This window comes from Carlito syrichta, unplaced genomic scaffold (assembly GCF_000164805.1).
Source record: "Carlito syrichta isolate Samal-C Ts95f unplaced genomic scaffold, Tarsius_syrichta-2.0.1 Scaffold304483, whole genome shotgun sequence".
Taxonomy (NCBI): domain Eukaryota; kingdom Metazoa; phylum Chordata; class Mammalia; order Primates; family Tarsiidae; genus Carlito; species Carlito syrichta.
This window is the reverse complement of record NW_007248579.1, coordinates 217,319-230,109: the sequence shown is the minus strand read 5'-3', so window position 1 is coordinate 230,109 and position 12,791 is coordinate 217,319. Positions and strand designations below refer to the sequence as shown.

At 49.2% G+C, this 12,791-nt stretch overlaps 1 protein-coding gene across 1 annotated transcript in view; it reads right to left on the bottom strand.

The window, feature by feature from the left end:
- The window catches only part of LOXHD1 (lipoxygenase homology domains 1), a 170,435-nt gene that overhangs the window by 117,967 nt on the left and 39,677 nt on the right, over positions 1-12,791 (bottom strand). Inside the window, exons 6-7 of the mRNA XM_021713353.1 lie at positions 8,052-8,200; positions 2,842-2,965 (exon numbers count right to left, since the gene is read on the bottom strand). Of these exons, the coding sequence (XP_021569028.1) occupies positions 2,842-2,965; positions 8,052-8,200 (273 nt within the window). The remainder of the gene's footprint in view (positions 1-2,841; positions 2,966-8,051; positions 8,201-12,791) is intronic.

Here is a 12,791-nt window from a genome sequence, read left to right as displayed (position 1 = left end):
AGCGCATTAAGGCCTTCCTCTCTGCCTGATACGGTGGAGGAAGGGAGGATCGAGGAACAGAGGGAGCACTGTGGGTTGGGCCTTTGGGGGTCTTGGTCCACCAGGAAGTGCCTGAGGACACGGGCTTCGCAGGAGGAGCGGCATGGGGGCTGTGCGCTGAGGCGGGGCCCAGCAAGAGGAGCACCAAGGCAAGCACTCAGCTGGGACTGGCGTGCACTCTCCATCCTGTCCTGGGGTCTGGGGCAACTGGCACTGGAGGCCTTAGGCCCCCGCCCATCACTCACCCTGTCCCGCCGCACATCCCCATTCTGTGACCCCCGAGGAACAAACATCCTGAATTTCCCTGGGAGAGAGGCCATGTGACCACATGGACGAGAGGCAGGACAGCTGGCATTGCCAAGACATAGATGGTGAGTTTCCTACAGGCCAGCTTAGACCATTAGGAAGCCAGATGGTCAGCATCTGGGCGCTGTCTCCTCAGGACATAACTCTTTTAAACAACACCTACACTGACGGAAACCCAGGCCCAACTTTGGAATAGGGGACGGCAGCAGGGAGTCACCAGAGACACTGAGGCATGGTGTTTCCATTAAGTAGCAACTTCTCCCATAACCTCAGAATTCCTCGCGACACATGTAAGCTTAGGGGTAAAATGATAAGGACTGAAACTTGCAATCTGTAGCTTACTGTAACCTCTGTAACACACGGAGCTTAGCTTAGAAACAGGTTGGTTGGTCAGTATTTTGGAAACATGCATAAAGCACCCTGCTAGCAGCACAGGGGTTTCCTTTCCCTTGAGAGCACCCACGTTCTCTAACCATACCTAAAAACCCTCTCTTGGACTCACTCTGACATGCCCTTCCACGGTGAGTCAAGGGCCCACGGAGCAAGGATGCCCATGTGACCTGGCATCAGATGCACCATGCATTCACACACTCACACCTCCTTCAACAAGGCAAACACGCACTGAGTGCTTACTGGATGCCAGGCCCACGGGCATGTGTGAATGCCACTGCTCTGAGAGTGGGTCTAGAGCCTCATCTCTCCAGGGCATGGGGACAGGCGGACCTCCCCCCATGGTCCGTGTCACAAAACAAGCCATCCCCCGGGTCTGCTGTCTCCTCTTTCACCATACCCGGGAGACGAGTAGCAGGAACGCATGCCGTCGGCCTGCGTGCGAAATCCATCCTAGCACGGTTTTAAGTAAAGTGAAACTGTTGTGACAAATGACGTGTGACACGCCTCGCCATGATCTGGCCACAACTGTGGCTGGAAAGCGCCAGGGCCGAGGGGCACTTGTCCCCAAAACAATAGCACCCGGGGTCTGCTAAGGAGGCGTGGAGGAAAAGGAGAAAGGGCCCATCCGGAGGGGGCCGGGGAGACTCCGCGGAAGTTTCTGGATGCAGGATTTGAGCAGCAGAAAAAAGCAAAAGCGCTTTACAGGTGGAAGAGGTGGCAGGTTCAAGGTCGAGGGGTGAAGAAGAAGGAGGTCAGCGGTGGAGGGAGAGGGCAGGGAGAGCGAGGGGCGAGGCTGCAGCCGAGGGAAGGCTGGCGGGACCACATGCAGCCAGGTTGTGGCGCAAGCTGTGCGTCCCACCACGGGCCCTGGGCTTCATCACTGGCGGGGAGTCACCAGACTCTGCTGCAGACCACACCCTCAGGGGGGCACAGCACCAGCGTTGATCTTCCAGAATGCCGGTGGCTGGGAGGTGGAGGAATGCTGTGGAACCTGCACCCTTGGCTTTAGGAAGCAGACCGGGCCTGGATCCGAAACTCACAATGTGTGACCTGGCAAAGGTCTGTCCGCCTCTATGCGCCTCCATTTCCTCATCCGTGAAACGAGAACAAGGGTGATTGTGACAGTGAATGGACCCTAAACAGGTCAGGCGCCTCGCAGAGGGCCTGGCCTACAGGAAGCACACAGCATGAGGAGGAGATAACATAAATCGACATCCTCATGAACGTACAACTCATGGAAGTTCACGTTCCGAATTCTTCCCATGGAAAACTTCCTTGCCCGGGGCAGTCGGTGTTAGCTCAACGCCTCCCCAGACCTCCTGGAATGACTCTTCTCGGGACATCACCCTGGAAACCCAGGAAGTCAGTGTCTGCTTGGGGCATCACCCTGGATGCCTTGGGCATCAGTATTTACTTGGGACATCACCCCAGATCCCCTGGGAGTCAGCGTGTGCTCAGGACTTCTCCCCGGATCCCTTAGAAGTAGTGTCTACTCAGGATATCATGCCAGATCCTCTGAATGTCAGTATCTTCTCAGGACATCACCCAGATACCCTGGGAGTCAGTGTCTGCGCGGGACACCTCCCTGAATGCCCTGGAGTCAGTGAACACTTGAGACATCCCCTGGATCCCCTGGGAATCAGTGTCTACATGAGACATATCCCGGATGGATCCCCTGGGAGTCAGTGTCTATACAGGCCATCTTCTGGATCGCCTGGGAGTCTGTCTGCTCAGAGTCTCTCCCCAGAACCCCTGGGAGTCAGTGAACCCTTGGGACATCTCCCCGGATCCCCTGGGAGTCAGCATCTACTCGGGACACCTCCCGGATGCCCTGGAAGCCACTGTCTGCTCAGAGCCTCTCCCCAGATCCCCTGGGAGTCAGTGAACCCTTGGGACATCTCCCCAGATCCCCTGGGAGTCTGTGTCTGCTCAGGCATCGCTCCCGACCACCCAGTGTCAGCTGCACCCCGCTGTCCCAAGGAGCACGGAGCATCAGGAGCAAGAGCGACACCGCCTCTGCCCCGGCTGGGCCTGCCAGGTCACAGCTGACAACACCGACCCTTGGGCCGCACAAAGAAGCCAACCGCCCCACCCCACATCTACCTGTGGTCTCCGCTCCGCCCACCAAGATGTCCCTCTGGATCTTGCCGTCATCCTCGTCCACGGCCAGCCAGCGGTTGAGGGGGAAGTCGTATTTTCTTTTGTTCCCGATGTCTTCAATGATAATCTGGGAAGGGGGAGGGCAGGAACGGGGGTGGGTTCACCGACTGCCGCTGGTGCTCCCATCCATGCCGCCCCTCACTTGCGTGCACGCAAGGAAGACCCACTCCTTGCTTCAGTGACCCAGGGAAAGCCGGCCACAAGGACGCTGCTGTGTCCAGGGAAGCCTGGTAAAGCCTAGAGTCACACAGAGACACCCCAGAGCCCGGGCCACCGCTCCCTCCACCGCTGCTGGGAGTCTTCAAAGTCAAAGCAAGAAGGTCGAGCACAGTAGCTAGTGCCTAGAAGCCCAGCACTCTAGGAGATGAGGAAGATCACTTGAGCCTGGGAGTTCGAGGCTAGCCTGGGGAACACAGGGAGACCCCATCTCTACCAAAAAATAAAAGTAATTAGCTGGGCATGGCGGGGCATGCCTGTATTCCCAGCTACTCGAAAGGCTGAGGCAGGATAGCCTGAACTGAGGGGGTCAAGGCTGCTGTCATGAGCTGTGATCGCCCCACTGCACTACAGCCTGGGCGACAAGACGGGACTCCAGCTGAAAATAAAAATAAAGCAAAATAAAAAAGAAGACTTAGTTCTCATGAAATCGGAGTATTCAGCCTTAAAGACAGAAAGGACTATGATGAAAAGGCAACAAGATGACACTGAAATATTACTAGATCGATCTAAAAACGGCAGTTTAACAATTAAACGATATCGCAACAATGCCTCAAAGCTCTGAAATCTTGTTATCCTTTAACCAACTCCTAGGAATTTATAGTAAGAAATAATCGTCGACATGCATAAAGATAAGCTGCCAGAATGTCTGGCCCGGAACTGTGTATAATGTGGGAGCTTACTATACAAACATATATCATATGCCATGTAGCAAAATTATACAGGTTGAGCATCCCAAATCTGAAATGCCCCCAAGCCCCAAATTTTTGAGCACCGACATACTGCCACAAGTGGAAAATTCCACACCTGACTTTGCATGATGAGTCATAACCAAAATGCAGTTAAAATTTGATTTCATGCACAAGATGATTTAAAATATTGTGCAAAAGTACCTTCAGGCTGTGTATAAGGTATATCCAATTCCATTCTGAAATGAAATTTCACCCATATCCATTTATGAAACGTAAATGAGTCTCATCTTTACACTTGGGTCCCATCCCCAAGGTATCTCATTATGTACAAGCAAATATTCCCAAATCCAAAAATATTTAAAATGCAAAACACTGCTGGTCCTAAGCATTTCAAGGAAGAGCTAGTCAACCTGTATGGTACAATATATTTTTTACATACTATATAATAGTACAATGTGTAGTATAGTATAATCATATGATATAATAATTTTGAGAAAACATAGAAATATCTATTTTCTATTTTAAAAGGAGACTGTTTTAACTAGTCACAGTAGATCTGTACAATGAACTTCTCTTATGGTCGTTAAAAATCACATTGTAAAAGATCCGTATCCTTCTATTTAAATAACTTGGGCCGAGCTTGGTGGCTCAGCCTATAATCCCGCGCTTTGGGAAGCTGAGGTGAGTGGATTGCCTAAGCCTGCGGGTTTGAGACCTGCCCAGGCAACTTGGCGAGACCTCATCTCTACAATAAATTTTAAAAATCAGCCGGGAGTGGTAGCATGTGCCTGTAATTCCAGCTACTTGGAAGGCTGAGGCGGAAGGATCGCCGGAGCCCAGCAAGTCGAGGCTGCAGTGGCCGGGAACGGCCACTGCACTCCAGTCTGGACGACAGAGTGAGACTCCAACTCAAAAAAATAAAAAAAATAAGCAAACAAATAACTTGGGAAGTATGCACGTTCCATGCAAAAGTGAAAACATAGAATAGGTTCATTATGACCCCATTTAAAAAAATTATATATCGTAGATAAATAGAGAGATCAATTAATAGAAAAGCAACTGAAGGATGGTCATCAAAATATTAATGTATTATGTTTGGGCAAGGAAACTGAGTGGTTTATATTGTCTTTTTTTGTTGTATACTTGTATTTTCTAAACTTTTTACTTTTATGAGGAAAAGAATGTAGAGCCATTGGGAAATGAAACAGAAAAGCAAGTCCATGCTGTGGGGATGCGTGGTGGGAACTTGGTACCATGTCAAGGAATGTAAAGAAAACAGGGATGGAAGGAGGAAGAGAGAAGCTGCAAGTTGTGGAGGCAGAGAATGGAGAGCCAGTCACTGGATGACGGGAAGTCCCAGGAAGAGGCCAGAACAAATGCCACCCAAGCAAGACTCTAGAAGGTGACAGGGAGTCTTTTCTGAGCTAGCAATTAATTACAAATAAACAAATGTCCTGCCATCAGGTAGAAAAGGCTTGCTTGTTCTAGAGAAATTTAAAACAAATACACAGTGGGGGGGGAGGGGAGAGGGGAGGGAGGATGAACCGACACAGTCCCCCCCCCCTTAGATGCTCCCTGACAAGATTTTCGAATTAGAAAGAAAAACAATCCTGCTAGCATCTGGCAGGAAAAAAACATTAGGTTACCCACAAAAGCAAAAGTCTGCTTGTCCTCAACAGCAAATGTCAGAAGGCCACGGAGTAAGATCTGCAGCGTGTGTGTGTCGTCCCTGCCCAGCTGTCCCTTGGGTGTGAGGGCCACAGAGGGCCACAGTCTGGCATGGGGACCTGTCCCTTCTCGAGTCTTCCCAAGAGACAGGGATGAACAGCCCCGTCAACCAAGGAAGCCCAGCTGTCCCCTCTGCAGCCCCGCCCACAGAGCCCTGTGTTTCGCTCCTGCAGTCTTCCTTCTCAGGATGAAGGGACTAGACGCTAGAGACCTGCTGCGTGCCCACGCGGGCCAAGGCCATAACACACACTGGCCTCGCCTCCGTCCTCTGCCTGGGCAAGTAGAGGAAAACACCCCTCTGCCTGCGGGCTGGCACCTGGATTCTGGAGTCCCACCCCGTACTATCTCCAAGCCTCCTGGGCGCCCTGTCCCGCCCAGCTGTGCTGCTCTTAGGGCTGAGCAAGGCCTTCCTTTCCAAAGGAATTCCAGCCACTCCATGCTGATGCCGGGTCCCACACCAAGAGCCCGAGTGGCGCCTTCCGGGTGGCTGTGGGAAGAAGGCAACAGCCACTCCAGGGCACTCACCCAACACCATTCCCCAACACCAGCTTTTGCTTCTGTTATAAAGGCCAGAGAGACTTCTCAGCTTCCACTGCAACTGGGTGGCCACGTAGCACATTTTTGGCCAATGAAATGTCACCAGAAGCTGCAAAGATGGCTCTGCTTCTTTCAAAACCATGCAAGACTTGCCAGAAAACAGTCTTTATGCCCTCTGTCCTTCCTTCCCTTCCTGGCTGGAACAAGAGGGTATGCCTAGTGACTCTACAACCATCCTGTGACCACGAGACAGCAGCTGGAACAGGGAAGCCACAGTGCTGAGGATGGTGATGCAGCAGACAGCAGGTGCCCCGAAAGCAGCTGCACCAGCCCCAAGCTGACCGTGTCTGCATCTCCTGTGAGATGATGAGACAAGCCCCTGGCTGTTTGACGCCACACTTCAACTTTCTGATACTGGCAGCCCGACATGTTTCTAACTGATGCTAGAAGACAAATGACATCAGACAGTAACAAAACCTCAACTGCTAGACAGCATGGTTCTTTATAGTCAAGTTATTGCGAATCTAAGTGTTTCCTGTTTTAAGCAATAAGACCTTTTCAAAATATTTTTTTTTTTTTGAGTTGGAGTCTCACTCCATCGCCCAGACTGGAGTGCAGCCGCCACCGCAGCCTTGACCTGCTGGGCTCCGGCGATTCTTCCGCCTCAGCCTTCCAAGTAGCTGGAACTACAGGCGCACGCCACCACGCCGGGCTAATTTTTTATTTATTGTAGAGATGAGGTCTCGCTAAGTTGCCCAGGTGGGTCTCGAACCCAGGGCTCAGGCAATCCACTCACCTCAGCCTCCCAAAGCGCTGGGATTACAGGCTGAGCCACCAAGCCCGGCTAAAATATTTTTTAAAAGTATATAACACGTTAACATTTCCCTCTCATTCTGTGCTGAGCTGAGATGCAGCAACATCTTATTCACGAGGGAAAGAATTACAAAGACTGTGGCCCGTTTCCCCAATGACCTCAGACATCCCCGCCCTTTTTTTTTTTTTTGAGTTAGTGTCTCATTCTGTCGCCCAGGCTTGAGTGTGGTGGCACACTCACAGTCACTCCATCATTGACCTGCTGGGCTCCGGCGATCCTTCTACCTCAGCCTTCCTAGTAGCTGAAACTACAGGTGCACACTACCACGTCCAGCTATTTTTTTTTTAATCACAGAGATGAGGTCTCATCAAGTTGCCCAGGTTGGTCTCAAACCCGTGGGCTCAGGCAATCCACTCACCTCAAGTGCTGGGATGACAGGCTGAGCTACTGAGCCCTGCCGCCCATGAATTTTTAATATTCCTTTGGCATTTTCTGTCTCCTCTCCCTACCCCCACTACTCTCAAGAGCCCTATGACAGTGCCTCTTTATCCTTCTAGTTTTCTGCTGTGAGTTTGACATTTCAGGTAGTGAGTTTGCCAGGAGGGCTGGCATGCAACTACTAGGCTCTGAGTGAGGCCCCAGAGAAGTGCCAATCCAAAGACTGGGCGGGCAGGATGGAACTGGGGGCCTGAGATTCCCACACGAACTGGGCACTGGACATGTTTTGGCTGCTCAGAAGTCTTTTTGCTTTCTTCTTAATTCTTAACTTTGTCATGGAAGGTAAAACTACCAGGGACCCGAGATCCTGAAATTTAGAGTTGAGAAGTCACAAGGAGGCATACGATTTGGGCCCGTGGAGGCCAGGGGCAGGGCTGTAAACGTCCATGGGCGGGGAGGTTCTGGAGGGCCAGAGCCAGGGACAGCTTCCCGGCAGATGACCAGACCCCGGCTGGGTTCCAGCGGGAGGATGGGGCTTTCGAGGGACTGATGGCTGGGCAATGTCCTGGGGCCACACAGGTTGGGGGACAACACAGCTGGCCAACAACTCGAGCAGAAGGGTGGGTACAGGTGGACCTGGGAGGGAAGTCGGGCCGGGACACGACCCTCCAAGGAGCCAGAGGCCCCCCCTGTGACAGACGGAGACCCCGATAGACAGCTGCACGCACCTTGGACAGGAACCAACCGGCGGAAGCCCCCTTGTTGTTGTGGCCGACGTTGATCTTCATCAGCTGGCCCAGGTCTGGGGCGTCCAGCATGAACTTGTCCTCGGCTCCTTTTTCAAAGTTGTCCTTTTCGTTCTCCAGTCTGCGCTCGCCTGTGTGCTCAGACACACAAGGAGATGACACAGAAGACCGGGAGAGGAGAGGAAGCCAGTGCAGAGCCCCGTGGGCCACTCACTGAAGGACACGCTTCCGGGGTTGGTGAGGGCAGCCTCCCTCGAGATCTGAGGGCACCTGCATCCCTCTGGCTTCCAGGCCAGGTGGAGACATGCCTGGCGCATGGCCTGTGCCCAGCTCCCATGACTGGGGTTTTGGTTTCTGCCCCTTCCTGCCAACTGATCTGTTTCCCTCCCCCTCTGGAGACCCAAGGCCTTGCCTCACTTGCAATTGCAGGTGGCTCGTCCTGAACCAGAGTGATGGCCATAGTGGCTGGTGTGGGGCAGTGGCTGGGACCCTGACCCTGGCCTACAGCCTTCCCCAGACCCGACTGCCCTTCTGGAAAACCATGATCATAACCGTTACTAGATGCAGCTGGTTATTGAATTAGGGTTGTTTTTTTTCCTTCACGTATTTCTTGCCACAATTCAAGAAGGAAGTATTATTCACTCTGTCTTGCAAGTGAAGAAACAGAGACTTACAGAAGTTAAATCGCTTGCCAAAAGTAGACAGGTGATGGTGCACAGTTCAGATTCAGTTTCTAGCCTGTTCCTTCTGCTTTGCAATTTTCCATTGTTATCTTTCTACAAGGCAGATTTGCCATATCCTCCCACCTGAGCACCAATGTTTTGCTGAAATCATCCTGTGTTCCTTCTTTTCTAATACCAAATTCTTTAAACATTTAAAATTTTAAATTGTGATCCCTCCAATATATAGACAATCATCAAAGACATTCATGTGTCCACCATTCAGATTTAAGACATAAAACAGGTTTTTGCTTACTTGACTTCAGATCTGTCTCATTTCTTAAGGACATAAACCGTAACAGATGTGTCTCAGGCCCCTCCCCGTGACTCTTTTCTGCTTTCTTCCCCAAAACAAACACTAGCCTCCATTTCGTGTGCACTGCTCCCACAAGTTTCTGTCTACACATGCATGTGTCTACACAGAAGACATGCTACTTTTGCCTGCTTTAGCATTTTGCAGAAACAATACTACAGCACACGTCTCTCTGCCTTGAGTTCTTCATCTGTACCGTGTGGTGACAGGAGTTCCAGCCCAAAGGTTTCGTGTGGAACTGGCTATATTCATGCACAGGCGGCATGGGGGTATCCCGGGGGGTAGAACAGCGCCGGGGGTGGCTGCTATTGTTCCCGTCTTCACCATGTACCCGGTGTAATCTGCTTTCCCTCGGTGGCTGTCGTGTCTTGGAGGGCAGCCTATGGATGCCAGTCACTGTTCCAGACGCAGTCAATAGAATGAAGAACACAGCAGCCATCTGTGCCTCCCTCTAGGGTAGGGCGTGTCGGTTTCGGAGGACTTGCTGTTGCTGTAGCATGGAAACGAACTCTTCTGTTGGTATCTCCAGCCGCACATCTGTGCTCTGAGTTGACACCTACAGGCAGGACATCCACCAGGTCCTGCGGTCTGCTGACCTTCCGTTTCCTAGGAGCCGCAAGATCGTCCTCCAAAAACGGCCATGCTGCATGCAGGGAGTAGGGGGATTCTCATTCCCCACAATCATTATTAACATATATATATATTTCTATTTGAGTTGTAGTCTCATCCCCTAATCCAGGCTAGAGTGTAGTGGCACACTCACGGCCACCCCAGCGCCAACCCGCTGGGCTCCAGCGGTCCTTCTGCCTCAGCCCTCCAAGTCGCCAGAACTACAGGTGTGCGCTACCATACCCAGCTAATTTTTTGATCTTACTGTAGAGACGAGGTCTCATCATGCTGCCCAGGCTGGTCTCGAACTTGTGGGCTCAGGCAATCCGCTCACCTCAGCCTCCAAAAATGCTGGGATGACAGGCTGAGCCACTGCATCCAGCAACACACATTTTGTGTGTGTGTGTGTTGGAGTCTCACTCTGTCGCCCAGACTGGAGTGCAGTGGCCGCTCCCGGCCACCACAGCCTCGACCTGCTGGGCTCTGGCGATCCTTCCACAGCAGCCTTCCAAGGAGCTGGAATTACAGGCGTGCGCTACCACACCCGGCTAATTTTTTGATTTTATTGTAGAGATGAGGTCTTGCCTGCCCAGGTGGGTCACGAACCCGTGGGCTCAGGCAATCCACTCACCTCAGCCTCCCAAAGGCACGGGATTACAGGCTGAGCCACCGAGCCCGGCTTATTTTTTTAAATGTTTATTCGCTGTGTGTACAGTGGTATCTTGTTGTGGTCTTAATTTGCATTTTCCTACTTATTTGGAGAGATCGAGCGGGTGTTCAAATATACTATACAGGGGTGCCAGAACCATGTGTACACATTTTAAGTGTGGCGTTCACTCAAAAAATGGTGTTAATCGAGTGCATGCTAGCATCACCATGTGGGAGGCAGGACAGTCAAAGAAAATGGCAGAAGCACGGTTGACCGAACGTCATGCTACACATGGCTGCCATAGTTCAATTCAACATAGATAACGTCTCTTAAAATGTGTATGTGTGTATCTATATGTATACCATGTAGCCTTTGCTCTTCTGTAATTTTCCTGTTTTTATCTTTTATTCCATTTTTCTACGGTCCTTGTGATTTTTTATCATATAAACATTTTTCTTGTTTCGGTGTGCTTCATTGATACTTCTTTGGCTGACTTAGTTAAGAAACCTCATCTCTAAATCGACATTAAAGAATACCCTTTTAGAGTTTCTTCCAAAAATTTTATAGTTTCGCTTTTTCACATTTAAGTCTTTAGCCCGTGTGAAAGTTATTTTTGTGCATGGAGAAAGGTACAGGTTTAATTTTATCTTTTCTCATGGTGAGACAATTTTTCAAACACCAGTAACTGAACATTTCTGATTTTCCTTCTGATTTATAATGTCACATCTACGTGTGTTCCTAGACGCTTTATTCTGTTCCATTCCTGTATTTTGTTTGTCCTTCTACTAATATCACAGTGTTTTAATTTGTCAAGACCTATAATGTCTTAATATCTGGCAGGGTGAATATTTTTACACTATTAATTTTGTTAAGATGAATGGCCAGCACAGTGGCTCACACCTGTGATCTCAGCACTTCCGGAGGCCAAGGTGGAAAGCTCACTTGTGCTCAGGAGTGGAAGAACAGCCTAGACAGAGTGAGACCTTGTCTCTACAAAAACTAAAAAATTTAGCTAAGTGTGATGGCATATGCTTGGGAGGCTGAGGCTGGAGAATTGGTTGAACCCAGGAATTCAAGGCTGCCGTGAGCCATGATCACGCCACTGCACTCCAACTTAGGTGGTAATGTGAGACCCTGTCTCAAAAACATAGAGTAAAATAAAACTTCAAAAAAATTGTAAAAAATATTGCTTTCGTTATTCAGGATTGTCTTGGCAATATTTGGTCTTCTGTGATTTTCCATGCATTTAGTAGTAGTTTAGGCCGTGTGGTATTGCCTATTAGGATTTTGGATGAAACTGCATTGCATTTTTAGAACAACCTGGGAAATTTGACATCTTAATCAATTTGAGCCTTTTCACATCCTTGACCATATTTTTCCATATATTCGTCAACAGATGTATGTTTTTTCCAGAAAGTTCTTTTTAAAAATATCCTTTTTTTTGAGAAAGCAGGATTTATTGAGAGGATAGAAAGGTTCCCACAGAGGGTGGGGACCCAAGGGAGTTGCCCTAAAAATATTCTTGGCATCTTATAATTGTTAATGTAAATAGCATATTTTTATTTTATTTTATTTATTTATTAATTTTATTTTATTTTTTTGAGTTGGAATCTCACTCTGTCACCTAGACTGGAGTACAATGGCCACTCCTGGCCACCGCAGCCTCGACCTACTGGGCTCCGGCGATCCTTCCGCCTCAGCCTTCCAAGTAGCTGGAACTACAGGCGTGCACTATCATGCCCGGCTAATTTTTTTTTTATTTATTGTAGATATGAGGTCTCGCTGCCCAGGTGGTTCTCGAACCCGAGGGCTCAGGCAATCCACTCACCTAAGTTTCCCAAAGGCAAGGGATTACAGGCTGAGCCACCGAGCCCAGCTAAATAGCATATTTTTAAGTCAAATATTTTGAATTGCTAGGCATTTTCATTAATTTTTGTATATTAGTCTTGTGTCCAGCACCTTTATTAAACTTTCTCTTTGTTTGCCTCTGAAGGTTTGTAAATGCTTTCGGATTTTGTGGATGATCATTATTTTTCACGAAGATGAAAATTTGTCTCTTCACTTTAACCATTATAGCTTTTACTTCTTATTCTTTTTCTTTGCTGTGACCCTAGAACCACCAGCATTGTGGTGAATAGAAGTTATTGTTAGCCAGAATATTTCTTTTGTTCCTGGTTCTGAAGAGAGCATTTCCAAGTATTCATGATTAAGCATGATTTCAATGCCCATTCTGATAGATAGTCTGGTCCTTTTCAAGAAGTATTCTTTCTATTTCTGGTTTCTACAATCTCCTTAAAGTCATGAATGCAGATTTTCTTGCATCTACTAAGATAATTCCATTTTTTCTCTTCAATCTGTTAGGTGATAAATTGCGCGAATAGGGTGACTGATGTTAAGTTGTCCTTGAATCCTAGAATAAACTTTACAGAGTA